At 35.7% G+C, this 27,422-nt stretch overlaps 1 protein-coding gene across 2 annotated transcripts; it reads right to left on the minus strand.

The window, feature by feature from the left end:
- Positions 1-92: 92 nt before the first annotated feature.
- On the minus strand, positions 93-27,422 carry LOC121866421 (serine-rich adhesin for platelets-like). 2 transcript variants are annotated; one of them, XM_042366078.1, is made up of 18 exons: positions 27,187-27,422; positions 22,837-22,926; positions 18,658-22,647; positions 18,452-18,466; positions 18,185-18,300; positions 17,332-17,466; positions 15,064-15,198; positions 14,486-14,666; positions 11,658-11,857; positions 11,085-11,216; positions 10,209-10,353; positions 8,180-8,398; positions 7,784-7,896; positions 6,944-7,262; positions 6,509-6,635; positions 6,021-6,159; positions 4,944-5,064; positions 93-2,155 (listed from the first exon to the last, which is right to left on the minus strand). In XM_042366078.1, the coding sequence occupies exons 1-18, from the start codon at positions 27,287-27,289 to the stop codon at positions 2,067-2,069; spliced, it is 6,369 nt and encodes a 2,122-aa protein (XP_042222012.1). In that variant the 5' UTR covers positions 27,290-27,422; the 3' UTR covers positions 93-2,066. The 2 variants fall into 2 exon arrangements, with proteins under 2 accessions (XP_042222012.1, XP_042222013.1); XM_042366079.1 differs by lacking the exon at positions 18,452-18,466.

Consider the following 27,422-nt stretch of genomic DNA (forward strand, 5'->3'; position numbering starts at 1 on the left):
AAAGTACAAGATACATAGTATTACTGAGCTGTTATGGAGCCCATCATCTGTGGGGAGCGATCAAACCATGCTATTCTGCCGTCAGTTTTTTCTGTTAAGCTTAAAACTCAACAGTATAAATATTCAACATGTGAGTAAATCAAGTGTAACCATTATGAGAGGTTTCATTTTTAGAAATCTGGGGTCTGTATTTTTAAAGTGTACTGTAATACATAACACAATTAACATTAATTTTACTATTTTCTGTCAACACTGCTGCATTATGTGCACAATACAAGTTTGAGTTATTTAATTTCTAGAATTCTTGTTTACCTTATTTATGTAAACATTACATATGCCAATGGCAAGCTATCAGCAAACTACAAACCCTAAAAGTTAAAGAACTGTATTGACAAGTTTTTGATGAGAAGACTAACCAGTTTATAGAGTATAAAAATATATATTTTTGATATTGAAATCACAAACATGCCATAATCTCTATATAATCACATTCAATATCCATTTGAAATTAAATGTGGACTACATAATTAAAATGAAACAAGCAATAAGACTATTCAAACTGCAACCTTCATAATGTATAATTACAACACATTAATTATAGTCCAGCATCTTAAAGATATATACATTTTAACTTAAGTCTTTTAAAAATGTATTGTTCATATTCAAAATCTTTTGAAAACTAATGAGTTAGTTAACATGCAAAGACTGGGGAAACTGGGTGTGTGGGTGCACAACACAAAAGTGTCAGGTACAAAACTCTATCTCTCTCCTTGAATTTCTTTTTGTGCACTTGCCAAAATGAATGCTGCTTTAACATGGGTAAAGCAAGACTATACAAAGCATCTCTATTTACATTTATCAACAGAATAAATAATTTTTAGAAAAGCGAGTACTGTACATTAGTAATAACAGAAAATATAATTAAATGATCAAAGAATGTTTAAGTATTTCTGTGAAAGACATTACACCCTGTCCATTCACTTTACTTGGGTATACATTAAAGTACAATACAAACATATGCTAGTGTAGGAGTTGCCAATATCAAAACTAGTATGACTGTAGGGATACAGTATGCCTCGTTATCTGAATGTTCGGCATTCAAAAATTTGCTTATCCAAAATTTATATTCTTACACCTCTTTTTCAATATACAAAAGTGATCCTCACTTATCCGAAAGGTGGCCCTGTGGTGAGCCTTGATTGCCCTCCGATAAGGTAATGTACCAACTGCACAGTAATTTTATTTAGTTTAGCAATTACCATACAATAGTTAGGAGCTAAATTACAGCAATTAGGCACAATCCTAGAGTAGTTAAGTAGGTTTTTTGTTGTTCATGAACCAATTAAATTTTTTTAGGTAATAGAACATCGGGGTTTCTGAATAGTTTTCATGGTATCTAACTGATTTGGATAACGAGTAATACCTGTATATGAACACCGCTGTCAACATTCCTATTTTCAAACATTTAGAGAAAACTTATAGAATCAATTTTATGTGAAAAAAATTTATTGCACAAGTAATGTTTAAAACAATGAATTTTAGAGCAAAAACTAACAAACTAGAAATGTGCATTATAACTAATTACTGATGCACTTAATTACATAACCAAATAATTATATAAAATACGCAAGTCAACTTCTGGTAAACCTCAACAGCAGGGAACAGTTTCATCATTTTCAAGAACTATAATATTACCTCAATTACCTAAAGACAGACTAATCTTGATGTTAAAAGCCTCCATTAGCAATGGATGCAATTTTTTTCTTTACATGAAATTACCTAAGACATTGTATCCTCATTCACATAACAAATTGTGTGAAAAGGTAATTAGATGGATATGACTGTTAGGAACATATCTGCTTGTCCATATTTCCAATATTCTTGATTGTATAAAATAAAGCCAAATGTTCAGTGTAAATTAATGGTTTTATTTCTTTCTTTTGAGCAATAAAGACAAGTGATTTATAAATATGAATTTTCATAGCAGTTATTATAAAGTTTAACACGTTCAACAAATCTTGCTGACAAATGTCTCGGTACAATTTTGTAATACCCACAATCTCTAGCTACTTTATCCCTTTCAAATCTTCTTTCACTCTCCACTTCATAAGACGCATACAAGTAAGAGCATCCTCAGCACTGTCATGACCTGAAACTGTACAAAAAATAATTAAATGTGACCACATTGCATGAGGAGAAGGTACATGTACTACTAAAATTGCAAATACCGTACTGTACATATGCATGCCATAAATCATACCTGTACACACACACGCAGACACACTTTGTGTGTGTGTGTGTATATATATATATATATATATATATATATATATATATATATATATATATATATATATATATATATATATATATATATATATATATATATATATATATATATATATATATATATATATATAATATATATATATATATATATATATATATATATATCAAATCACTGTAGGTGCGGATCTAGGTATATGTTGATAATCATGGAAAAGAAGAAAGTCTGTTGTAATTCACATTTAGTGAGTACAGACTAGCTAGTCTGTACTCACCCCTGAAGATGTGAATTACACGAAAGCGCTTGGGAACTTCGTGTTTTCTTCTTTCCTTGTGGTTATCAGCATATATATATATATATATGCTGATAGTCACATAGGAAAATAGAAAAAATGAAATTCCCCAAGAACTTAAGTATGTGTAATTCACATCTTCAGGGATGAATCACACAAAAGTGCTTGGGAACTTCATGCTTTCTTTTTTACTATGTGGTGTGTATGTGTGAGAAGTGATTGTGTGGAGGCAGTTATAACAAAGTCCTTGGCTAATAACTACATGGCTGACTCGCCAGCCTAGTATATTGTTACTTGTAATGAAACTTTAAAAGCTGTGGAAAACTCATTACAATATTCTAATGTGGCTTAAAATTAAGAAAATATAATATACAGTCTCTCCTCGACTTACAACGGGGTTCCGTCCTGACGATCAGGTCGTAAGTCAAATTTTGTCAGTACACAGCGTGATCACGAACAACGACGGCCAAACACCAACTGAGCGGGCTACGACGTGGATGATGTACACCATGAGGCGGCCCAGCCCAAGCTATAATACGGCGTCACATTACGACCAAACGTTGGGACTCGAAAATACGTAATGTGAAAAATATTTTATACGACCATGGCCGTCGTGTGTCCGGGTTGTCGTAAGTCAAATATGTCTTAAGTCGAGGATAGACTGTACAACTATAAAATAAAAAAAATGAAAAGCATCGGTGTGTATATGTGGGAAATGAATGTGTTGAGGCAGTGAGTTAGGGCTACATGTAACAGGGTGTGGCTGCATTCCCTCTTGAGGTGATGTTGTGGCATACACACAGCCGGCGCAGTGGCAGCCACACGTCTGTGAGTCAGCTGATGAGAATTTATGTAGTGGGATTCCTCAATTCTTATTAATCTCATTAAATATTAAGTTCCTCGATTACGGATTCCCCTAACATAGCGTTTTCGAGGAACCTAGACCCACATCCACGGGAGATACCCCACGATCATGGGAGGGGGTGGAGGGGGTTGCTCCTGTTTCCCGTGTCCTTAGTGGAACGATTGTCAAATGGCAATGTAGTATTATTTCTTTTCTTTTATTTATTAGTATTAATAGTTTTATTTTTTAGTCATTCTTCACATTTACAGAGGAATATATTAGATCATGGAGGGATAAAGACGCCTCACTAATCTGAGGATATTTGAAATTCAATGACATGATTGATGATATGGTATAGAGTAAAACCCATGGATACCCGGAATCCACAGATGGGAAATCCGCGGTTGGTAGGGTCGACTGTACTTTGTTCATATTAATGGGAAGACTTAACTGGGTTTTATAGAAGTGGAATTGCCCCAGGATTTTTTATAAATGGCCAGTTATTTTAACAACAGATTATTCTATCGTTTACTTATTTACTTCCTTCTACAAATTAAGTTATGACACCATCAGCCCGGGGATTTCAAACAGTAACTTTGGTGACTGCAGTGCCAGCAGGTCAAAATGTTTTTTTTTTTTTTTTACAAAATTTGGGGTTGCTTTGAGATGCCACTGTGTGTTCAATGATTATAATAATTATCTATGGAAGGGTCACTTCCGGCTTATGGACTGCCTCTAGGAATGGAACCCATCCGTAACTCGGGAGTGCCGGTATGTCAAGACAACTGAATCAGTAAACAAATAAATAATCCTTGTTTCCTACTAAAATTAATTTGTAAATTTAAAAACTGCAAATGATATACTGTAGATGCCTTTGACTTCCTGAAACAATTATATCCTGGCAAAGAGCTTTCAGCCACCCTCAGCTAAGTACCATCCAATGTTCTTAAGCTTCAAGGTCACGAAGTCCCTCACTCACAATGGAGGTTGAACACATAATAGCGAAGAGTGAAACAGAAGATATTTACAGTGATGTAAGTTATGAACTGTAGTCAGGAATTCTGCTCACTGTGTACTGCACTGAAATGAAAGTGATTACAACAGAGGAACTGGTGTGGTACTAAAAAACAAAAGATCACAGAAGTACAATGCACTATATGAGAAGGCTTTCACTCAGCTGATGATGAAGATTATGATATACTGAGTCAAGGTTGAGTAAGAATAAAGATGTTCAACTCCTCTAGAAATAAGTAAACCGCCATAAGAATGAATGCTTCTATCATAGTCATTTCAATACATGTAAAAAATTAAAACTCGGATAAAACCTCGATAATTCCACCATCAGGAGAGGTACTGAAACATGCCTTTACTGTGACACAAAAATAAGATAAATGATACTAAACATAATTCTACTTGTCGTTTCCTCAGTAAATGTTATTTTAGTAAGATAAGAAGTGATGCGATATAGATATAACTGAGAAATAACAAGATGATTTACAAAATGCACACAAAATCCTTACCATCATTTTGGATAATTGTTTTCAGATATTCTGAAGCTAAGTTGCGAAGAGCACGCTTAAAGGGGGGACCCATCTTGTGGGGAAATACTGTACTGGTGTCTACAACAGTGTCATGAATCAACTGAAATATACAAATCATTAGGTCAAAATACTAATTCATTCTAAATATATGTTAAATGATAAAAAATAAAAAAATCTCTTTAATCCCACCAGCTCCTTTCTCTTTCCTCTGATACTTCTCCCTCACTCACTCACATACAATCACAAAAAATAAACAAACACATAAACAGTAGCTACATATGTTTTCACTGGTATCAACTTCAATTCAGTGATGCAAGTGAAAAATCTTCTCTATGCAGTACAATTGCTGAACTGCTTACCCTGCAAAAAAATCTTATTTGAAAAGTCAAAACAAATCCTAAATGATTCTGCATATTGGTTTGGATATCATACAAAAATCACCCATTGTGGACATTGGAAGATATACTCATAATCATCATACAGCTTGTAAAACACATCACCACACACACACACACTGTTGATGATGCTGAAGATTCTTGAAACTTTACATTTAATTTTCACTGAATCTTGCTACCAAAGTGACATCAAATTGTCAAAACCTTAAAGACGAAGAAAACTTAAAATACACAAGAAAACATTTCCCACCATTACTTCCTATCTTTAAATAATGGTATTATTTACTTCATTAAACTAAAAATGAATTTCTTTTGGCAACCAAAGGATATTCATCTTACAAAGATCATATATTTCTGCCTATTCAATTAATTTCAAGACTCCCCTAACTTCCAATATCATATTATCAACACTGATAGTCTTACCCTTTGGAAAATCTTCATAACTCAACAAAAGTTCAAGATTTCCAGACACAGAGCAATTCTGCAATAACATAATACTTGGTCAAAAGTCAGTACAAAAGCAATAGAAAACTGCATCAGTACTGTACTTAACAAACACCTTTAAGTTATTAACTGACATCTAATTGTGTACATTGAACCAGACTGCCTTAAAGCCCACCATCTCCCTATTAAATTCAATCACTTCTTAATGTCTCCTTACCTTAAGTGCATGAAAATCAGACTCAAGACTGTGTCCAATGAGGATAGATTTATCAGAGAACCGTGTTAGTATGGCAGCTTGAACATCTCGTATTGTTGTCTTCACATCCTCCATGTCACTCTCAGTTATTCCTGAAAACCTGTGCAAAGGATAAATGTTTCAGGTTTTAAAAAAAATAATATTATGATTTTTAGCAATTTATGTGACTAAAATATATCTTTGTGATAAAAAAACAAAACAAGCCTTGACACAACAGAGGTGTTAGACAAAACGTTTAAAAAGATGAGCAGGAAAAAAAAAATCAAGCATGCTGTGATATCTTCTTCCTTTCACTCCAATATAATTCGACAATAGTATGACAGCCAAGACAATAATACACCTTTCAAAATTTAGAACAATTTAAAGTCTCTCAAATATACATTATAAAGTCTTTCCTCTTCCTTAACTGTTTATTCTATCTCCCCATCTATTCAAAACATTAGTCTTACCTTGTATTGTAATCAATGATGGGGTTATCTGGTTTAACTAACTGCTCATAGATTGTGTTTCCCTCTGTGTTGATGATTGTTATTCGGGTGAGTTCGTTGCCAGCCGTGGTATAACACATCTCACAATCTACAAATGTAAAAAAAAATCATAACAAATGTACTAAGAATCTACATAAAGTACATCCTTCCTATTTTAAGCAACATATTTGGGGGAGGTCGGTTAAATTTGATGGAAATTGAAAACAAAGAAGTAATAGTTATATGTGGCTTTCAGTCCAGTATCTATATCATCATTATCATCACCATCATGAAATATCAAAATCATAGACATGAAGGCTACATAAATCAAGGGCTTAGTGTATAGTAATCAAATTTTAAACTGATTACAGTATGCAAAAGTACTAGCACCAAAAAGAATAACTGTCTAATAGCTACCTAATGCATAAACTCCTGGATCACCTCCCGTAGTGTCCTTGGGAAGAGTTCTGACAAAACCGCGTAGATTACATGGATCATAGTTCTGGGAAACATGGGTGGTAGCCTGACAGCAACCTTCTGACTCTTGATCTCCCCCACAACAGGTGTAACGGGCCTCAAAGCCGCTGTAAGTTCTGCGTTTATTGGCACGGCCCCAGTGATGAATACAAGGAGCAGTAGATGTAGGGAATCCCCACTTGTCGACCTTATATAGGATATTACACCGGTCACAGTATCTCTCAATGGAACTTGGGCTAATTTTCTTGCGAGTGTCCACCTGCACCGAGAAGACATCAACAGAGAACTGCTATAATACAGTTTTTAAGATGAAAGTAAATCAAAAGAGCAATTGACCATTATTGTACATAAATTATCAGTAACCTTTACCATATCAGTTTGGAGTTAAATACTAAATCACTGTAACATTAGAACATTCATAAATAGATTAAAAATTCTACTACTTTTTTTCTTTAATTACAAACCTTCAATTCTTCCTGAACAAAGTAAAAAGTAAAAAGGCTTGCTTTTTCTTTTAAAGCAAGCCTTTTCCCACAATACTGCAAAGTTGCCAGATACAAAAACAAACACACTCCTTCATTCACTTTCACTGCTGCAGAATAATATGCAATATTTCATGTATTACATATAAATAACTTCAGGCAGTAATTTCTGTAAGATTCTTACAAATGATTCTTTTTGTATTTAATATTTAAACCACTTCTTCCTACATGGCAAAATCAATAAATATGGGATCATGTTAAACTTGGCATTTGTATGTCTGGTAACAAAATTGCATACCGATTTTATTATAGCCTTGCCCTTCTCTTCAGGATCAGGTAATGGGAATCCATTTGCTGCAAGTTCTTCCTCAGTCAATATGTACTTTGCCAAAAGCTTGTAGAATGCTTCACCTGCAAAATATGTCAAAGATGACTCAAATGTAAACATATTTCAAGTGCTGAAAAAAGAGCAATTAAATATGTTCCATTTGGTTGCAAACATACTACAGTTACTAAGTGACGTACAGAATAAATTACTATAATGTCTGCAAGATTGTTTGAATTCACTGCATAAAAATTTTATTTGTAATGCCGACGATTTATAGCCATTAAAATTTTGTTAATATAAGTAAGCCAAAGGTATTATTAACCATAAATCAGTAAGATATTCCATCTATGGAGATTTTAAACTTGCCTTTTAAGCTATCCTGGATATCACTTGTATTCTTTTTGGGTTTTTCAATACTCCAGGAACCCCTTTGTCCACCTCCTGATAAGACTGTGAAGTGGGACAACCTCACATGGTTGGGATTGACAGGGTGTGGTTTTATGGCCTTTGATTGTGAAGACGACGCACCTGATGTGGAGGGTTTAACACCAGGCGATACTTCTTCTAAATGCAAACTGTCAACAACTGCAAGATGGTATGAAGGCATAAATTATCATTAAGAATACAATATAATGAAAAAAATTGAAATTAGGGCAAACAACTGAAAATTTCCCACTAGCATATATTTTGTGCATCTACTACCCTCAAGAACATTGGTAAGTTACAAAAACTGAAGCATTCATTGAGGGATTCTTTACATTGACTTTAAGTATCACATAAATAAAGAGGCAGGGTAACTAGATGGATCTGTTGGGCCTTGTTGTGGAAGGTGACCATCATAGAATACATTTGGTAAGGCAGTAAGAAAATATAAATGACAGCAAACAAGGGAGACCTTTGGTTAATCTTGACTTGAGTCACCACATGCACCCAGGCAGGAAAAGACTTACAATGTAGGTCACATGCTATGATATATTAGACAGAATCTGAAGACAGGATTAAAAATTGAGGGGAGAAAACTAATGTGGACGGAGCAAGAAAAACTTGATAAAGATACATGGTAATAGTTAACAAAAGACTGCCTGAGTGAGAGTACAGTAAACCCTTGTTATTCGCAGGGGTTAGGTTCCAAGGGATGCTGCAAATAGGCAAAACTGCGAGTAGCAACTTATACTACCACAGTGCACTATTGTATGAGAAACTTAAGTCACCCATACTACTTACATTCATATGTGGTTAGCTGATGCAGCCTTCCTGGTTATTGTGGAGCAAGAATCTTTTCTTAAAATCCTTAAACCAACCTTTATTGGCACAAAAGTTTGTTTAGTAGCCACACTAGCCCCTTCACCACTGGTTGATTCATGAAAATAGGCATGGAAACTCTTAGCCCTCTCATGAAACACATTGTTGTCAATGGGAACATTTTTGTAGTGCTGGTCCTCAATCAAAATGTTCAATGTATTTTCTGTTTTCACTATGTTTTTTCATGAACAGTCTGCACCACTTTAGCACTTGTAGGAGCACTCACTGCAACAGTCACGAATCACTTGTTCTTTCTTCTTAATGTACGGTACCATGGACTCATTCACACAAAACAACCAGTCAACCACAGTGGTGGTCATTCCTTCCTTTGACTTATCTAATAATTGAAATTTCTTGGTAAGGGTCATCACTTACCTCTGCCTTTTATGTTTCACTGCACTAGCATCACTAGCACTAGGCAATCTTTTAGGGGACATTTTGCACAAAAAATGCTATCGTTTTGAGCACAATTCGAGAGATGCTGCGGCGCAGACAATGGTTGAACACAAGCAAGAGAGAGGAGATGCATGGGGGTGACTCGTAGTGTTCCCACAGAGGTGCGTGAGTTAACCACCATCTGTTTACCATAAATAGTCGAAACCAAAAATGGTAAATTCGTGAATAACAAGGGTTTACTGTACAGTTCTGTACTGTACAGTATGTATAAGACTAATGAGCAGGAGCTATAAAAGATAAATATCATAATCATGAAATGTTCAGAGGAGGGCAAAATAATGGCACTGGCAAGATATCCTGCAACAGCTTCCAAGCTGCCTATTGAGAAAAATCTAACCACGCACAGAACAATTAACAGAAAGATATGCTACTAACAAAAGTGGTGAAGAGCATATATATATATATATATATAAATATATATATATATATATATATATATATATATATATATATATATATATATATATATATATATATATATATATATATATATATATATATATATATATATATATATATATATATATATATATATATATATATATATATATATATATATATATATATATATATATATATATATTTTTTTTTTTACAGTAAAAAATTAATGATCTTATTCCAAGACCTTAGGTCTTACATTGTGGATCATTATCGAGCAATTCTTGAGCTGCTTCTCCTACTTCCCGTTGAGTTCGCAATCTTTTCACAGCATTAACAGCAAGATTTAAGTACACCATCCGAGAAGACGCACGTTTAAAACACACACGTTCCTCAGCTGCACCCTTGAAACAAATGGAAGATTGAAGTGTAAAATCACACTTTATAACTGAGAAGGAGACAAGTGACTTACAATACCACCACTAGAGTACCTCCTGATGAGCCAGGTAGCTCCACAAGCTCTATCATCAAGTTATACTTTCCAATGGATCAGCACAGCATTAACAGCTTTTATCACTATGAGTCATGTCAAAACAAAGCCTTGTATCCCAAGTACAGTTGCTGCTTTGAGAGTCAGCAAGGTTTCTTTATCAAACAGCCTAAAACTCTGGCAAAAGCTTCTTCTAATCATCTCCTACGTTGGAAATAAATTTAATTTTCCTTCTTATTTCAGTCTCTCATCTATAGATTATAAAATCAATTACCCTGTACATACATAACACAGTCAAGATTTTTTTTTTTTGCATCAGAAGTGAAAACATCAACATCCACAACTGTAAGGATAAATCTATTACATATGATATTTTTCAACTTGAAATACTTATCAGTATCTCTTAGCCTCTTCTATCACTCAGCTGTGTATCTAATCCACCCATTAAAACAATATTTAACTTTGTATCCAATGTTTTAATTAGAGTATGTCTCAAATAGTGACAGTAGCTCTTGCTGTACAGTATTTAATGACAGTAATTATTTAGAACAAAATTAATGCCTGATTACAGTATATTTTTCACTCCAGACACCAATAACACCAAGAGTGAACCTTCACTTGCACTACAAAGCTTTGAGAACTTACTATTTTGAAGGCTTCCCTCTCTCCACAGAATTTTAAGCACTCATCAATTATAGAGTTGAGGTAGCGTTGCCTTATGTTATGAGGAACTTTGCTACCAAATTCAGCAGGGATAACAGGTCGCTTCAACGTTTCCTAGAAAAGAAACATGCAAAAAATAGCTATATTTGATGATAGTTATGTACTGTAATCACTTAAACAATTTACCCTCAGCCATGAAGTGGTGAAGCCAAAAATGAGGGATAATAATATGGTATGGCAGCAAAGTGGCAGCATGAACTATACAGCAGAGCAAAATTGTTAATGGCTTGATGGCTGATAGAAGTCTGAGGATTAAAGCTTGTAAGCTAGGTATTTGGTTCAGATGATTTAAGAATAAAGGAGAGTTGGAAGAGTCCATCAATTAATTGGCAATTCTTTCTGGGCTACACTCTGAACTACCAAAAAAAAAAAGTAATTCAGTAATTAAGGCAGTATGTATTACTATATCCAACAAAAACATTACAGAAGACTATCAGCATGAAAGCATTAACAATAAGTTTATTTTTCTTGACACATATTGACGTGCAAACTTACAGCCTTTGGTGTATGAGCTATTCTCTTAGAACCTTTGGTAGTAGTTTGAGCAGTAGTTTGTGGGATAACACCTGAGGCTTTAGCTACACTTGGAGACAGTAGTGACCTCGAATTGGTAGGAGGTAAATTCTTGATCCTCTCCCGGGCATGGAGAAGTGATGAGACATTTGGTACATGAGAGATCCGGCGCTTTAATCCACCTACAAAGAAATGACATAATGAAACTTTCCAATATGAATAGTAGAATTTTCTTTCTTTACATCTAAAGCAAATGGCACAGTGAGTGAACAACCATTTGTCAAAGTTATTTACAATGGTGTCCTACTGTCAAAGACTGAAGATATTTGATATTGAATACATGTATTCTGAACTGTTAGAAGATATAAGACACTGTTTAAAAACTTTGGCAGGAAATTCCACGATTTGGTCTGAGGTGTAAATGAGTATTGGTAGGCAGAAGTTTTGAAGCATGGAATACTAACAGCAAAGACAAGTACCTTTCCTGATGCCTCGCTGGTTAATGGTGGGCATGCATTGATAACACTAGTGAATGTAGTTCATTGAAACGGTGACTGTGGAAGTATTTAAAGAACAGGGAAAGTAATGTGTTATCCCTATGAATATGTAGTGTTAGAGGCATTCTGGTAAGGTCATTATTGATAATTTTTTCTATATTAAATCAAGAAAGTTAAATACTACACCACCACAACCAACCCACAGGTGCCACCTAGGAGCACACATGACTTAAACAAATTGTTACAAACTGTTCAACCATAAAACAGGACCTATTAGCTTTGAAAAAGACTCCATCCTACCTCGAAAATGATTTTGGCAAAGGACCTAACAAAACCTATCACAGTAACTCCTTAGGTAAGAGTGATGCTTAAAATTTTATTGCTATGAGAAGTTTCAATGATGATTTTGTCAAAAATCTACATTAAACTATGCACTGTCATGCCTGTTACTCATTACTGTATTAGGCATTATGTTTTAGAGGTGCTGAACTCAATCAATCTGGATACACCACATCCGTGGTTGGTGAGGTCTACTGTATACTGTTGTATTTCCAACACCATATTCCTCTCCAAGGAAGCAAACAGACACCCTTATCAATATTTACACTTTCTACAATACTGTAAGCGTAACATGTTTCATTTTTGCAGCACTACAGTCAGCACTATCACTTGGTTGCTTAAAATATGCCATTAAAACAATGAAATTTCTTATACAGTACAACCTCGGACATCTGGCATCCAAACAACTTCAGAATGAATATATATGGTATTTTACAAGAATAATTCCATTTAACAAAGAGAACAATTAAAACAATAATAAAAACAAGGAATATTCAGTAAATGACTGCGATAATTCTAGAAACTACCGACAGTGGTCAGGCAAACCACTCGTTGTCGTAGATGACTTGATGATTACAGATTTCCCACCAATAACCAGTGTTATATTTCCTGTATAAATGTGTAACTGCCTTATAAAATAAATCAAACCTTCACTGAGGAACAAAATGCTTCAATTACCGGCTAATGCTCAACAAACAACGGTCTACCCACCTGGCAGCCATTTTTTTTTTTTTTTTTTTTTGGTAGTACCGACCAAGCACTGACAAACCATATGCGCAACTGCTCGGAGATGATAGCCAGGAACAGAATGACAGCAATCATTAATTTTTAAGATTTGAAAGTGAATAAATTTTTTTTTACGGTTAATGGGGTTAAAAGTTAATGACATTATGGTATCTTGATATTTTGGTAAAGTTACGATACTACATACAGGCATGTTTGGTATGAATGTTTTCTTTTTACAAATAAAGTGGCAATAAAAAAAATTTTAACACATTAAAATTCCCCATGTTTGGTATGAATGTTTTCTTTTTACAAATAAAGTGGCAATAAAATTTTTTTTAACAACATTAAAATTCCCCTCACTTTTATTTTTCCAACATATTTCATGCTAAATTTAGGGTGTGTCCTATATGCCGCAAAATACGGTAATCATCCAGAACCTTCAAGCATCCAGCATTTTTTTGGTGGGGTCACTTTTCAGTAAGTAAAGTACTGTGTAATCACATTTAAGAAATCAAGAAAATCCGTTTGAATTTGGTGCCGCTTTACCTGTGGTTCCATAACGAGGAGTACAGCCCTTTTAGTCCTATATCTGAGGTCTTACTGTAATATCAAAATGAATATGACTTTGAATACAAACACATGTGTTTTGGGCAACAGCGTCTGTTTGAATACGCGTGTGACAGCAGCATTTTAACAAGAGCGTAACACATTGTGGAATTTACCCATTCTAAGTTTAGAAACAAAAAAATTTTAGAAGATCGGATTTTAAAAATTTGACTAACAATTTAATAAAAATGTGAAGGTGACCCATATAGCTAATTATTATGCATAACTTAAATAAATAAAATAAAAAGCCAAACCTTTAAGCTAATAACTGTTTCCAAAATATATATATATATATACTGTACAGTATATAATTTATACATCAAAAAGTAATTTTCTGATAAAAATGTGGAAAATGGTCTAACTACAGGTTGAGACATCTTAAATCTTGGGACTTCTGGAAATTATGACCCTGACACTCCCACATTGCCTTAGAGGACCTGCTTTTATTTGTCTTTACTAGGATGACTGTAAATGTGGCCACTGTAGTTGTGAGTTCAGCAATCATTACCGTGATCCCGAGCAGGCCACAACAGCTGTCTTTACATGCTCAAGCCCTTCTTTTCTGGCAAGTGATCAGGAATGGTAAACAGAGTGAATTAATCATTACAAAAAGTTAATACTGTACCACATTAAGTAACTCACCAGATGAGGAATGAGGAGGTGACATAAGGGAGGAAGATGGAGAAGCTTGTGAGACTGTGGCTTTAGCTTGTGAAGTGGATACACTCCGATTTTGTTCTTCTAATTGCTTCTTCTGCTTCTTTACTTGTTCCATAAGTTTGGCTTTCTGTTCCTTGAGCTTCTGGTACCTCTCCATCATGATCTGAAACATGATGGTCAAATTAAATGATACTGTCCGTCAAGTTGTGCCAAAATGTTTCTCAGTGATGGTTTTGAAAAAGCCTTCTTTCCCCATAATTTGGCCAGGTTGGTAGAGGTAACTGGTTTACTCTAGTCTAAGCTAACATGTCACCTTGAGATGTTCCATCTTTAGTTAATTTTCAGGTGACTTTGCTTAACTACTTGTTATAAAGGAAAGCACTGAATCACAGCTGACTTGTGTTTGTATCTAAGACAGCATTGATGGCATCTTAGTAACTCTCATGTTAAGTACTCAGCGGACTTACTGGAGGTGACATGAGTGACACAATAACTTCGTGGTGGGAGGTTGTAACTCAAAGAAGTGGTTGAGTGCATCTAAGAGAGCAACAACATCTTACCTGTGCCGGAGTTTTCTTACGCTGTTGGCCAAAACTAGTTTTCTTTGGTATAAGGTTCCCTGACGAGCTTGATCGTGCAACACGTGACTTTCCAGGAAGGGCGTCTGGCTCTTCATCTACAGATTGTGTCCTTGCCTGTAATAAATACACTGTAATAGATCATTCAAAAGTGAAAAACCTAAGGATACAAAAGCAAGGATTAGTCATACATCAGTTAATAATCAGTGATTTGCTGCCTAATCAAAGCCAAGTATACTGTAGCAACAGGTAAAAACTTGTTAAAAAGGAAATAAAGGAACCTTTAACAGTGAAAATTACACAGTATATACGATATGAAATGCCACATAATTAGTGTTATCGCCGCCCTCGTACGCCGCGACCTCTGACTCCCATGTTGCCGCGCGACCTGTGACCTCGCCAGATGTTTGTAAACGGCACATCCATAGCACAAGCGTTTCGTTGTTATGACCATAGATAGGGGCTCGGGACACCACTGGTACACAGTATCGCCCAACCCCCATTGAGTGTACACACACTAGCTATAACTAGGAGTTACTTGGAGTGATACTAAGAGTTAAGTGGAGCTATAAACCCACACACGTGAGTGAAAGAACACAGTAATTGTTTGTATTATGGTGAAATGTTATGAACTACATACGTGCATAGTGTAAGGCAATTTGGATAATAACCATACAGAATAGTGTATTTACTAAATGACGTATAATGTATACATGTAATGGAACGTAATGAGTAGTTAATGAGTGTCTTACTTTTCCAGGTTTTGCCCATATCAATCAATAAAAAGTTGACCGAGTCCACGTTGCGGGTTTCTCTCACCCTTAAGACGTGACGTCATCTAACTGGGCAGTTAAAATTAGAAAAATATCAAAATAAATTTCTTGCCTTAAAATTTTCATTCAATATATTCTCGTACTACTGCTGACAAATGGAGTAACACGTGGTCAACACTAAGCAACGGTAAGGAATCTATTCTAACATTGTCTGGGCATCTCTCACAAAAATATCCTTCTATGTACCTTTATTGGTTGTGCAAAATAAGAAATCAGAGAATAAAAACATATAAATAAAAGCTCACCGACTAAATCTCTGTGGAAACATTAAACCTCAATTATGAGGTACTGTATAGTATTACTAAAATATTGTAAATCCTTGACAAAGAAAGAAATCTCTCATTCTCAATACAGTACAGGCACCTCTGATGTTCACAGCCCAGATACCAACAGATATACAGTACAATATACAGGTATACTGTATATGGTTGGCTCAAGGTGATGACTTAATAAATGCACAGTGCAGTTAGTGAGGATAACCACCTCTTAAACATGAGCACATAATTAAGATCCCACAGGCCTTCCCCATCAGCACACTGCATAAAATTCACAAATTATTCAATACTTGAAAAAGCTTTAGGTGATTAAAGACAATTTTATGATAAAATAATAATGATACATATAACTTAAACTAGTTGTACAGTATTATGCGGTATTAAGACACAATCATACTGTAGTGGTATACTACAAACATTTCAATGGTAATCAGAAAATCAGGAATGTAAACTAAAAGGCTTTCAGCTAGTTTACAATGAAAATATATTGTACTGCACAGTTCTTGATTGAAATATGAAGGATAATACAACTGATTGCGTTAAACCTGAAGAAAATAATTAAATAGCCCTTGACAAAATTATGAAGAACAATGGAGGGATCCTACACAGGTCACTGGTCTCCTTCCCTTGGCATGGCCACCTCTAGTGAATGACCATTTGGCAAATAGGTAACATCACGTTATCCATGCAGTAACTCATTTGACTGTATATGTGATTATTTAAGAAACTTACTTTCTACAAATGGTACGAAGGATCTATTATATGAAGAAGGTTGTTAAGTTACAGGGTGTTGCAGTGAAGATCATAATGAATCACAAAGATGGGAGCTCAATCAATATACTGTACTGTAAATCTGTCAACTCTGAAAAACAAATTTAACAAGAAACTACGGAGTGCCTCATAAAAATCAGAAAAAAAATATGCACACTGCCTTACAGATTTTTGTGGTATTGTACTGTAATCATATGAATGCTTTTATTGTAACAGCAACATCGTCCTCACTTGTTAATGTGTGAGGTCTCCTATAAGTTTGAATAATATTGCTGTAAGGCATTGTGTATGCATATTTTGAGACACCCTGTATTTATCACATGCACAATCACTTTTCTCTACTCTGCTATAAATATAGTTAAAATTCTCACCTTCTTACAAACTGGTTGAACATCTGGTTCTTCAGGTGCCTCATATTCATTGAACATCTTCAAGCATTGTTCCATAACTTCTGGATCATCTCTGTCAAACTCATCTTGGTCGGAATCCTCAAAAGTTCTCAAGTTCTGATGAGAATATGAAGTTTACAAGAATAGGTACACTTCAGTTATATTTGTACTATAAAATACATAAGCTGATTGTGAAAACCTGACAAGTTATCTATGGAAGCACAGAGGGTTATCACTAACAGAGAACATACTGTACATTTTTTCCCATTTAATATCTCAAGTCATATGAAAAACATTAACTAGGTAGCCTCTAATGACTACATAAAACTTAACTCACTCTCTTGCCAGTGCTTATGTGTCTCTTAAGCTATACCAAGGCTCTTGCTAATTCCATTCATTTTTCCATGATTCCCTTCCCTGAAAAATTTCATTATTATGCACAGTAGAGTACTTACTGTATTTGATGCACCTGTTATATACACCACATAGGATAAGAGTATTTTTATATGATGAAGAAAAATGTAGTGGGTGTGACAGCTTTTGAGGACTACATACATGAAAAGGTTAATACAATACTTCACTATTATTTCTAACTTACCTCCATTTGTTATAGACACAAGTTGTCTTTTTCACTCACTCTTTCCTTTCTTGGGATCCATTTTAAATATTTTATTGAGGTTAACAGTTAGAAAAAAGGAAATGGTTTGTGAATGTGTGCTCAGAGCTCCTTGACACTTGCTCAAAGCTCCTCGATACTTGCTCAGAGCTCCTCATCATAAGTTAACGCAATACAGTATAACTGCTAAACATATGAAGACCATAATGAGTACAGTACCTCCAAATGCTTTAAATCCACTTTGTCAGAACTGTTTATCATCTGTTCCCAATCATCTTGAGGTATTTCTTCCAGCATTGATAAGTCTGGCAAAGGCGACTCATTACCAGTATTATCTGAAACAGAAGCTATACTAAGATATGCATATATGGATAACTTCCAGGACTTACGCACTATGTTCAGTAACTATGTTCCAAATTAATCATATAAGTACTGTCAGTCACCACTAGAAGCACTGTAAACATTCTGGAAAGGGACAGTCATTACCAGATGTTGGATAATCTGAAAAGAAAATTGTACACAAATATAAAAAAAAAAAAATTATACAGTAGTACATGTATACTGTACTGTATGTGGTGTCACCCAAGTACCGTATAATCAGAATCAATGCCATGAGCAAGTAAAGTATGTCACATCACCCATAAAAGAATCATCACTAACCTACCATATAGATCCACTACTACTGTACTTACCATTACAAGCATACAAGTCCCTATCCGAGATTCCATCTGAAGATGATTCTGGAACTGATGTCTGAGGAGAAATAGTAATCACTTCAATCGGTTTACTTTCCTCCTTATTTTTGGGATATTCAGCCCTGGAATGGCCTTTATCTTTATGACGACTTCCACTACTATGTTTGCTGCTACTGATGCTGCTGCTCTTCTTACTGCTGGGGTAGTGTTTAATGCTGCTACTACTAGAGTGACTGCTGGTATTGTCTGATTTGCTTTCCTTCCTCTTGCTCGTACTAGGAAGATTGTTTTTCACACTCATATACTTGTTGCCAACGCTATTACTACTAATAATACTACTGTGCTGCTGTTTGCTGGAAATGCTGCCACTGTCACTAATCTTTTGATGGCTAGAACTGCCACTATGATTACTAGAACTGTGATGATCAGTGCTTTTCTGTTTGCTAGATGAGGAATGTGCATGCTTGGAGTCACGTTTAGCATCTTTAGAACTCGAACTGGAAAGGCGACGACTTAATTTAGACGAGAGATTGGACGTGGATCTATGTTGGTCGCTTAATTTCCCTGTCTTGGATCCTGACTCAGATTTAGACTTGGTACTAGACTGACTTAAAGTACGTTTTCTTTGACTGGAAATTTCGGTAGAATTATCTTGGGTATCACTATCATTAAAATTCCTGTGACTCACATCATCATCATCTGTATGTACTCCTGATGAATCTGTACTTACATCTTGAGTTTTCATATTACTCACGGCATCAAAAATAGAGATTTCAGTCAGGGATTTTGACTTTGCTGGTTGAGTACTTGCCAGCACCATATCAAACATGGACATACCTTTAGGTTGTAAATCAGCTGTAGGGCTTAAAATTTTGTCCTTCTTATTTTTATCAACACTAGTTCTCTCTAATACTTTCTTCTTTTCCAATATAATTTCTTTGTCACTTTTCTTAGAGTCAGTGCTGCATCGTCTACTGGATGCTGGCATTTTTTCTGTATTGCTTTCAGTACTGTTTTTCCTGTCACGACTGTCTCTTCTCTTACTCTCTCTATCATTGCTTAATCTGGCTTGTTCCTTTTCTTTCTTTTTGATATTTTCTGAATCTTTTGCTGCATCAACAGATGACTTTTGACAAATGGAATGCACATTCTTATAATTCCCATCATTTGACTTTTCACTTCCTTCACTGATATTCTTCTTTTCAACCTTCTTAGAATGTGCAGAGGAAGATTTTTCATCATCCATTTTCTCAATCTTTACAATTGATAGATTAGGTACTAAAATATCCTTTTCTACTTTAATCTTTGAGGGGTCAATAGGCATGGGAGTTGTTATTGTCTGAATGTTCTCGAAATTAACACTATCTTTGGGTGGTGCTTTGTTGTCAATGTGGGTCTTTGTAACACTGTCCCGTCTGTGTTGTGGCTTAGAGATAGAGCTGTTCTTACTTCTGCTACGACTCCGACTTCTTTTACGAGAACTTTCACCTTGGCCTTTATTGGGACTTTGGCTTCTGTTTTCACTTAAACTTCTACTTCTGTGTTTGCTAGAGCTTCTGATTTTGTCTTTGCTAGAAACTCTACTCCTATTCTTACTAGAACTCCTACTTCTCTGTTTGCTTGAGTTTCTGCTTCTGTCCTTGCTTGAGTTTCTGGTGCTGTCCTTGCTCGAGTTTCTGCTTCTGTCCTTGCTCGAGTTTCTGCTTCTAGCCTTGCTAGAACTTCTGCTCCTGCCCCTGCTCGAACTCCTGCTTCTATGTCTACTAGAACTTCTGCTTCGATCCTTGCTAGTACTTCTGCTTCTGTCCTTGCTAGAACTACTGCTTTTGTCCTTGCTCGAACTCCTGCTTCGATCTTTGCTAGAACTCCTACTTCTGTGTTTACTAGAACTCCTGCTTTTGTGTTTACTGGAACTACGGCTTCTATTTCTGCTTGAGCTACGACTTTTACTGCCCCTTTTCTTCGACTTGGAGGCTTTTCTTTTCTTTCGTTTGTGTTTGGATTTTTTACGGTGCTTATTTTTCTTTCTATGTTTTTTATGCTTTTTTGGCTTCTCAATTTCATCATCTTTGTGCGTTTCTCCATTTGTTTCACTCTTATCATCACCACCATCATCTTTATTGTCATCTTTCACCGAATCTTCATCGCTATCACTCGACTCAGACCTACTCTCCTTATGCTTCCTACGTTTTTTACTTCGACTGTGTTTACGTTTACGCTTGCGGCTTTTTTTACGTTTCTTTCTGTGAAGAGAACGGTCCGAATCAGAACTGTCGGAGTAACTCCTCTTTCTCTTCCTCTTGCGTCTTCCTCGTTCTGTTTGTGAATCATCAGTGCTGTCTTCAGTCGACTTGTCATCATCGACAGAATCATCGTCCTTGCTCTCCTCATCTACTTCAGTGCCCGATGCATCACTTGGAGTATTTTTACCTTCCTTCAAATCCGTCTTTTTATTTATGTCATTCTCTTTATTTTCCTTATTTGTTTTTTCTTTGGGTACTTGGTCAGTATCCCCTTCTTCTGCTACACCATCAGGGCTCGTCCAAACTTCTGTTGCTGCACCAGAGTTTTCAGTGGGCGACGCGACCGTATCAGATGTAGCAGGTTCACCTTTCTTTGCTGCTGATGAATTTGTCAGACTCTCTATCTCCTTATCTAAATCGACTTTATATTTTTCCTTTTTCTTGGCACTTGCAGCCTGATGACCAGTCCTGGATCCTGAATGTTTGGAGCTTTCCTTCTTGTCCGCCTTACCAATAGCATCCTTTCCATCCATTAACTGTAACATTTCCTCGAGTGCATCCCCTTCTTTCCTAGCACCAGGCATGTTACTTCGAACCTGAGGGGTCCATATACGAACATTTGGTCTCGATAATTTGGGAGCAACTAATGTATGTACTACTTGTGGGAGATGGGTATGACCTTGTGTCTTTTTCTTAGAATCTTCTCTATTGGTTGACCTTTTATCAGTTTTCACAGGCAAATCTGACTTTTTAACTGCAGGAGGACTACGTTCCTCTGCATCACTATTCTCATTGGAACTTTGTACTTTGGTTGTTTCTATCAACGTTCTATTGTCATTAGATTCACATTCATCAGGACTTCTACTTGCTTTTGTATATACTATGGAATCAAAAGTACCAAATGCATCACTGTATGTTGTAAACACTGGGGAAGGAGGTAAAAAGTATGACCCATCTGTTGGTAATTTGCTGTCAATACTGTTTGTCCTTGGTATTGGTACATCACATGTGTTACTGTCTTGATCAGAAAGATTTCTTGCATCTGAGATCATAGACGATTCATCAACCTTTTTCTCTGGCATACTTAAACTATACTGAAGTTTACCTAATGCCTTTACTCTCTTTTTCTTTACTTTAACTTTATTATTTTGCAAGTGTTCAGCAAGAACTTCTTCCAAGATATCAAAATCACATTTTCTTTTATCAGTGTCATCCTCACTTTCTACAGAGGAAAAATCTGTGACTTCACCTTCTAATGATTCTTTGGAATCTGGTTCAATTTCTGTGGCATCTACTATAGTGCTCCGTGATGTCACTGGTGTTGGGGTATATTTAACAACCTTTTTCTGTGAACCTAACATGTCTTCACTGTAATCTACTGACCGCTTACGCTTGTTGAGTTCTTCAATAGGGGTAGGATTGTAACTAGGTGTGTCGGGGGGACGGAAGTAATACTTTTTCTTTCCTCTGGCATTTGCCTGGGTAGTTTCAGCAGTAGCTTGAGCGACAAGCGCTGAAGTGTCAATATTCTTCACGATTGAAGAAGGATCCACACCTGAAGATGCTAGCACAGGATTTTCAGCCAATACTTTCTTTACAGCCTCACTTACAAGTTGCTGTATGAGTTCAGACTGATCCTCATTATTTGGTCCTGATGGTCCTTCTTGACCTTCATCATCTTCTGGCTGCTGCTTGGAGCTCCCACACTCAATCAGCATTGCAGTGGTGCTACATGTTGGCAGATCTGAAGAGAAATTTATTGGTTTGAGCAGTAATCACTCTACATTCTCAAAGATGATAGTTAAACATAAATACAGTATAATAACAGTATCATAAGTATTTCACTCTTATAGATTCATATTTATGATGTTATTGTTACAATGGTGGACTAATACAAAATCAACAATAAAATAATTTCATCATGATGATACACCTTGGGAAGCTTCCCGAGCATTGTCTGTTTGATCTACCGCAACTTCTGTTGTGGAAGTAGAACTCTGCGATGGAGCAGACTTTTTCAGCTCTGCAACATAAACCATATTATTATCTTCAACTAAAGAATCAAAATCTTGTACAGCAATAGGAAAATCATCATATACTGTACTATACATCAAGTGAAGCTTTATGCAAGTTGGCTAATTTTTCATCCTTCTAAATTTGAATTAAAGCAGAAGTGTCTATAATTAGACTCTTGTAAGGAGTTGCAAAATTACCTGGTCTCTCTAAGGTGGGTTAACTTTACTGTAGTATAACTATTTGGGCCATAAATGGACCTACAATTTTGGAGTCATTCATCCCAAGAATGAACAACCAGAAAGGATAATAAAACTTTCTTGTTCATGAATTTAACAGAATCATATCGAACTATCTAGTATAAAAATGGTCTAGTAGACAAAATGAGTTGCAGACAGGTCTTGTAAACTCTGATGTTTTATAAATACTATACTTGTTCTGTGGGATTCAGTTTCGAGTTGTAAAAAATTTCATCCAACATAACTTGACATCATTACAAAAAGAAGGCACAAGACGAGTGAGGTTTCAACATTTCACAACATTTACATACTGTAGTTTTTGTTCTTCATTTTCTTTATTATTACAGTACAATTTATCTCGGTTTCAATATCCTACCCACTTACAAAATTTAAACAGAAGGATTATTAGGACTCTTTTGCATCATGCTATACTGTATTAATATGCAACTAAACTGCAATATCATTAAAGCAAATTGTTGCAGTTATTTTGGTGACTGATAAGAAATGTTATTGCCTCCCTAGCAAAAGAAAACAAATCATCACTGTACTGTGTTTGATATTAGCAGAAATTAACTAGCTACTGCTTGTTGCCACAATTGGTAATATTCAAGTCTAGGCTCAAATGGCAAAGCTAAGTGGTTCATTCCTACTCAAATCTTGGACTATACTGGGCTGAATCAACCTATACATTATATACCTGCACTGTCTATATATATGCTGAACTAATAAGAACTTGTATGATCATTTTTCTTTGTACATATCAATCTATATAATTTTAACTGGTGGTTTTTCATCCACTGAAACTGTTCACAACTCCAGTGGATGAAAACAAATCAGCTGCTGCTCATTGCTCCTGTTTCTCATGGTCCTCAGCAACACTTTGTATGGAAACATAATAAAAAGTTCTAGGAACCTGATACAGTACAGTACTATACAGTAGTTAAATATTGTCTAAAGTTTAACACCCACAGTAATACTGTACAGTTCTGTAATGCAGTGCCTTCACTGTATTCTGTAATTGTTTAGTAATCATAAAAAATTAGCACTGCAATGCTTGTATTGTGTAGCTAATTGTACATATATAAATCTTTAATCAATTACCAAAAAATAAGTTTGAGGAAATTCACCACTTTTCTTCTATAAGGTACAGTACAGTGAGTTCTGCTATAACGCGTGTTTTGATAACGCGAATTTGCTCTAACGCGATTTATGAATTAGGAACGATATTTGTATAACGCGAACGCTTGTTTGCTATAACGCGATTTTTGCTTACTATTTCTCCAATTTTGTGGTATTAACTGTGAATATGGTAAAGAAGAATATCTCCAAGAAGCGTTCTGGTGATAGAATTCCCGGTGATGATCGTAATAGAAAGGATATAACACTTGAAGAGAAGCTCGATGTTATCAACCTCAAAATCACCCTTCTCCCCCATCAAGTTACATTCATATTTTGTCAAGGTAAAGTATTACATTTACTGTATGATTTCATTATTAGATATGAATGTAACATTTATTTAGACTGTGCCATCCTTTGTGTTAGGCTAACTACTAAATTTTTTCGATTTCGAGTAATCTGCACCTAACCCTATTTTCTCCATAAGCCCTGTCATTTCTATTACACGATTTTCTATAACACGATATTTTACAAGAACACAATTATCGTGTTATAGCAGAACTACCTGTATCCAAAAAATGGTAGTTATTCTACAAATATATACATACCATTACTGTTGATTTTTCTTTAAACCTACTTTTTCTTGAACAGTTTTTAATGCTAAACACAGTGGTGATATCAAAATTTTAATGGGAAATTGCATAATTACTGAGTTATGACCTTTCCTACCCTGTTCAAGTCTGGGTAGGATTTCTAAACAGAGGGAAAATGTGGAAATAAAAACAAAACTAACAGACGATAAAGGTGGAGGACGCAACACCAGAAGGACTTAATGGAAATACACCAAATTTTCAGATGTTGTTTGGATGATACTGAGTAATAAAATCGAAGCAACAACACTGTGCTGCAGCATTTCTTTTCTTTTAAGCCTATCCTTCAATCATAAATTACTTGTTAGCAGGCAGGGCATGAAAGTAGAGGGAAAAAACAAGGTAAAAACACTGTGAACACTGATCATATTGCAGTAATTCTATGTCTCTACGTCCTTTGTAGGCGGAGAAAAAATTTTTTACCTTCATTATGGCGCCGTCAGATCTCCCGTGGCAACCATGTTTTAGTTCACATCATCTGCTATATAGGTGCGTCTGCGGTAATTAGTTACATGTCAAGAAATGAACGACCATCTCATCGGGTGTATTTAATTACAATTTACAGTATATTGGATTGAATTTGTTTATTTTGGTAAATGTCTGAGAACAGCACTACCACCAGAAGAACTTGTTCAATTTTGTTCATTTTTCCACAGACGTCCTTATCAATATATTAAGTATTTTAAAAGCGTCGACATTTACTAGAACCTAATAGAACCTGACCTAAACAACCAAAGAAACCTACCCAACTTCCTAGCCTCTGCCATATTAAACAGAAAATATTCATTTTGATACGTATCTGGTACCAATGAAAGCAACATTTGTTGAAGTATCATGCTGTAATTTTATGTTTTTGCAGACGTTTCCTTTTCTTTTATCCTCTTTACCAAATGATCGGCTCATTAGCCGCTTGGGCGATCGGTCACGTCTCTGTTACTCACTGTTGGCAAGTACTGGGCATGCACCGGCTCCTGAATGTACTTGAACCTGCTCCAGTGTTGGTCAATTCTTGTCTTGAAAGCGCTCACACTCGGTGCCATCACAAAACCTTTCTGGTAGATTGTTCCAGGAGTTCGCAACTCTCACTCCGAAAAAGTTTCCCCGCACAGTTTTCTGGACTTGCGGCTTCTTCAATCTTGAGCCGTGACCCCTTGTGGGGCAAGCGTCCGCCAGCTCCAAGTAAGGGCACTCGTCTGAGTAGTGCCCCTTGAGATGCTTACACACCTCAATTAGGTCACCCCTTGCCCGTCTGTAGTATAAGCTAGGCAAGTTCAGGCGCTCCATTCTCTCAGGGTAGCTGAGGTGCTGAAGTGCAGGAACCAGTCTGGTGGCCCTCCTTTGAGTATTTTCAACCAACTGACAGCCCCAAGCATATCCCGGGGACCAGACGAGGTGACAGTACTCCAGATGGGGAAGCACTTCACTCTTGTAAGATAGTTACGAAGGACGGACCATCTAGATATAGTTAATATATAGGACTAACCCGCTGGCGTGCATAGCGCCGATGCGGCCATATCATCGCACGTCCAGAAAATGCCTCAAATTTCACCATGTCATAGTAAGTTCTTTCTATTTAATATTCCGGGAAAGTTAGGTAAGGTTAGGTAGATTTGTTTGGTTTGGTTGGTTAGGTCTGTTCTTCATAACCACAAATGTGAAGTAGCGTTTATTTAAAAAAATATCCGTTTTTTAACATACTTCCATAATCTACAACAGTGTCCACTATAATATAACAATGAAAATCCGGTATTTTTATAATTGTTTTCAATCAATCAATCAATCTAATATATATATATATATATATATATATATATATATATATATATATATATATATATATATATATATATATATATATATATATATATATATATATATATATATATATATATATGTAAAAGAACAAACACATCAAAATTACATAATCTACAGTATATCAGACATCATAAAACCTTGTTTTCTATGACAATGGACATGGACAATCTTCTGAGAACTTCAGAACAACATTAGAACCCTCAAACCTACAGGAAATACTCTGGGCTAGCCAAGAACATTAGCAGAGCCAACTTTTAATAGCAAGTGTCAAGGGTCAAGTTCTAATCACCGTCATGAACAAAAACCAGTGATTCATTGCCTGGCTTTAGATACACGTACTAAATGTTTATGCCTTAACCTCACCTCCCAGTACACTTTATAATAATTCTTGTCTTAGGCACAAGTGCTTAAAAAAAAAGACTGGTATACGCCACCATAACAGGGACTGACCTTTCTTAGGGAAGTGACGGAAGTGGCAGTAGGGACGATGACAATAGTCCTTGTCGTGGTCGGGGCAAGATATTCCACGAAAATACCCTGACGTAGGCAACATGGTGATTTATAAACACTGCTAGCTATAATTTAATTAGAGACTTGTGTTAACTAATGTTGCACAATGAGGATACAAATCATCCCACACAACCTAGTGTTTTGGTGTTGTTCTGCAGCCGTTCGAAGTCACTGAA

The sequence above is a fragment of the Homarus americanus genome, unplaced genomic scaffold (assembly GCF_018991925.1).
Source record: "Homarus americanus isolate GMGI-L3 unplaced genomic scaffold, GMGI_Hamer_2.0 scaffold16430, whole genome shotgun sequence".
Lineage (NCBI taxonomy): Eukaryota > Metazoa > Arthropoda > Malacostraca > Decapoda > Nephropidae > Homarus > Homarus americanus.

Coding starts and splice junctions, on each gene's coding strand:
- LOC121866421 (XM_042366078.1), bottom strand. CDS start 27,289: ATGTTGCCTACGTCAGGGTATTTTCGTGGAATATCTTGCCCCGACCAC. Junction 6,636..6,943: donor TCCAGGAGTTTATGCATTAG/GTAGCTATTAGA, acceptor TTACATTTGTAG/ATTGTGAGATGTGTTATACC. Junction 5,065..6,020: donor CTGATTTTCATGCACTTAAG/GTAAGGAGACAT, acceptor TGTATATTTCAG/TTGATTCATGACACTGTTGT.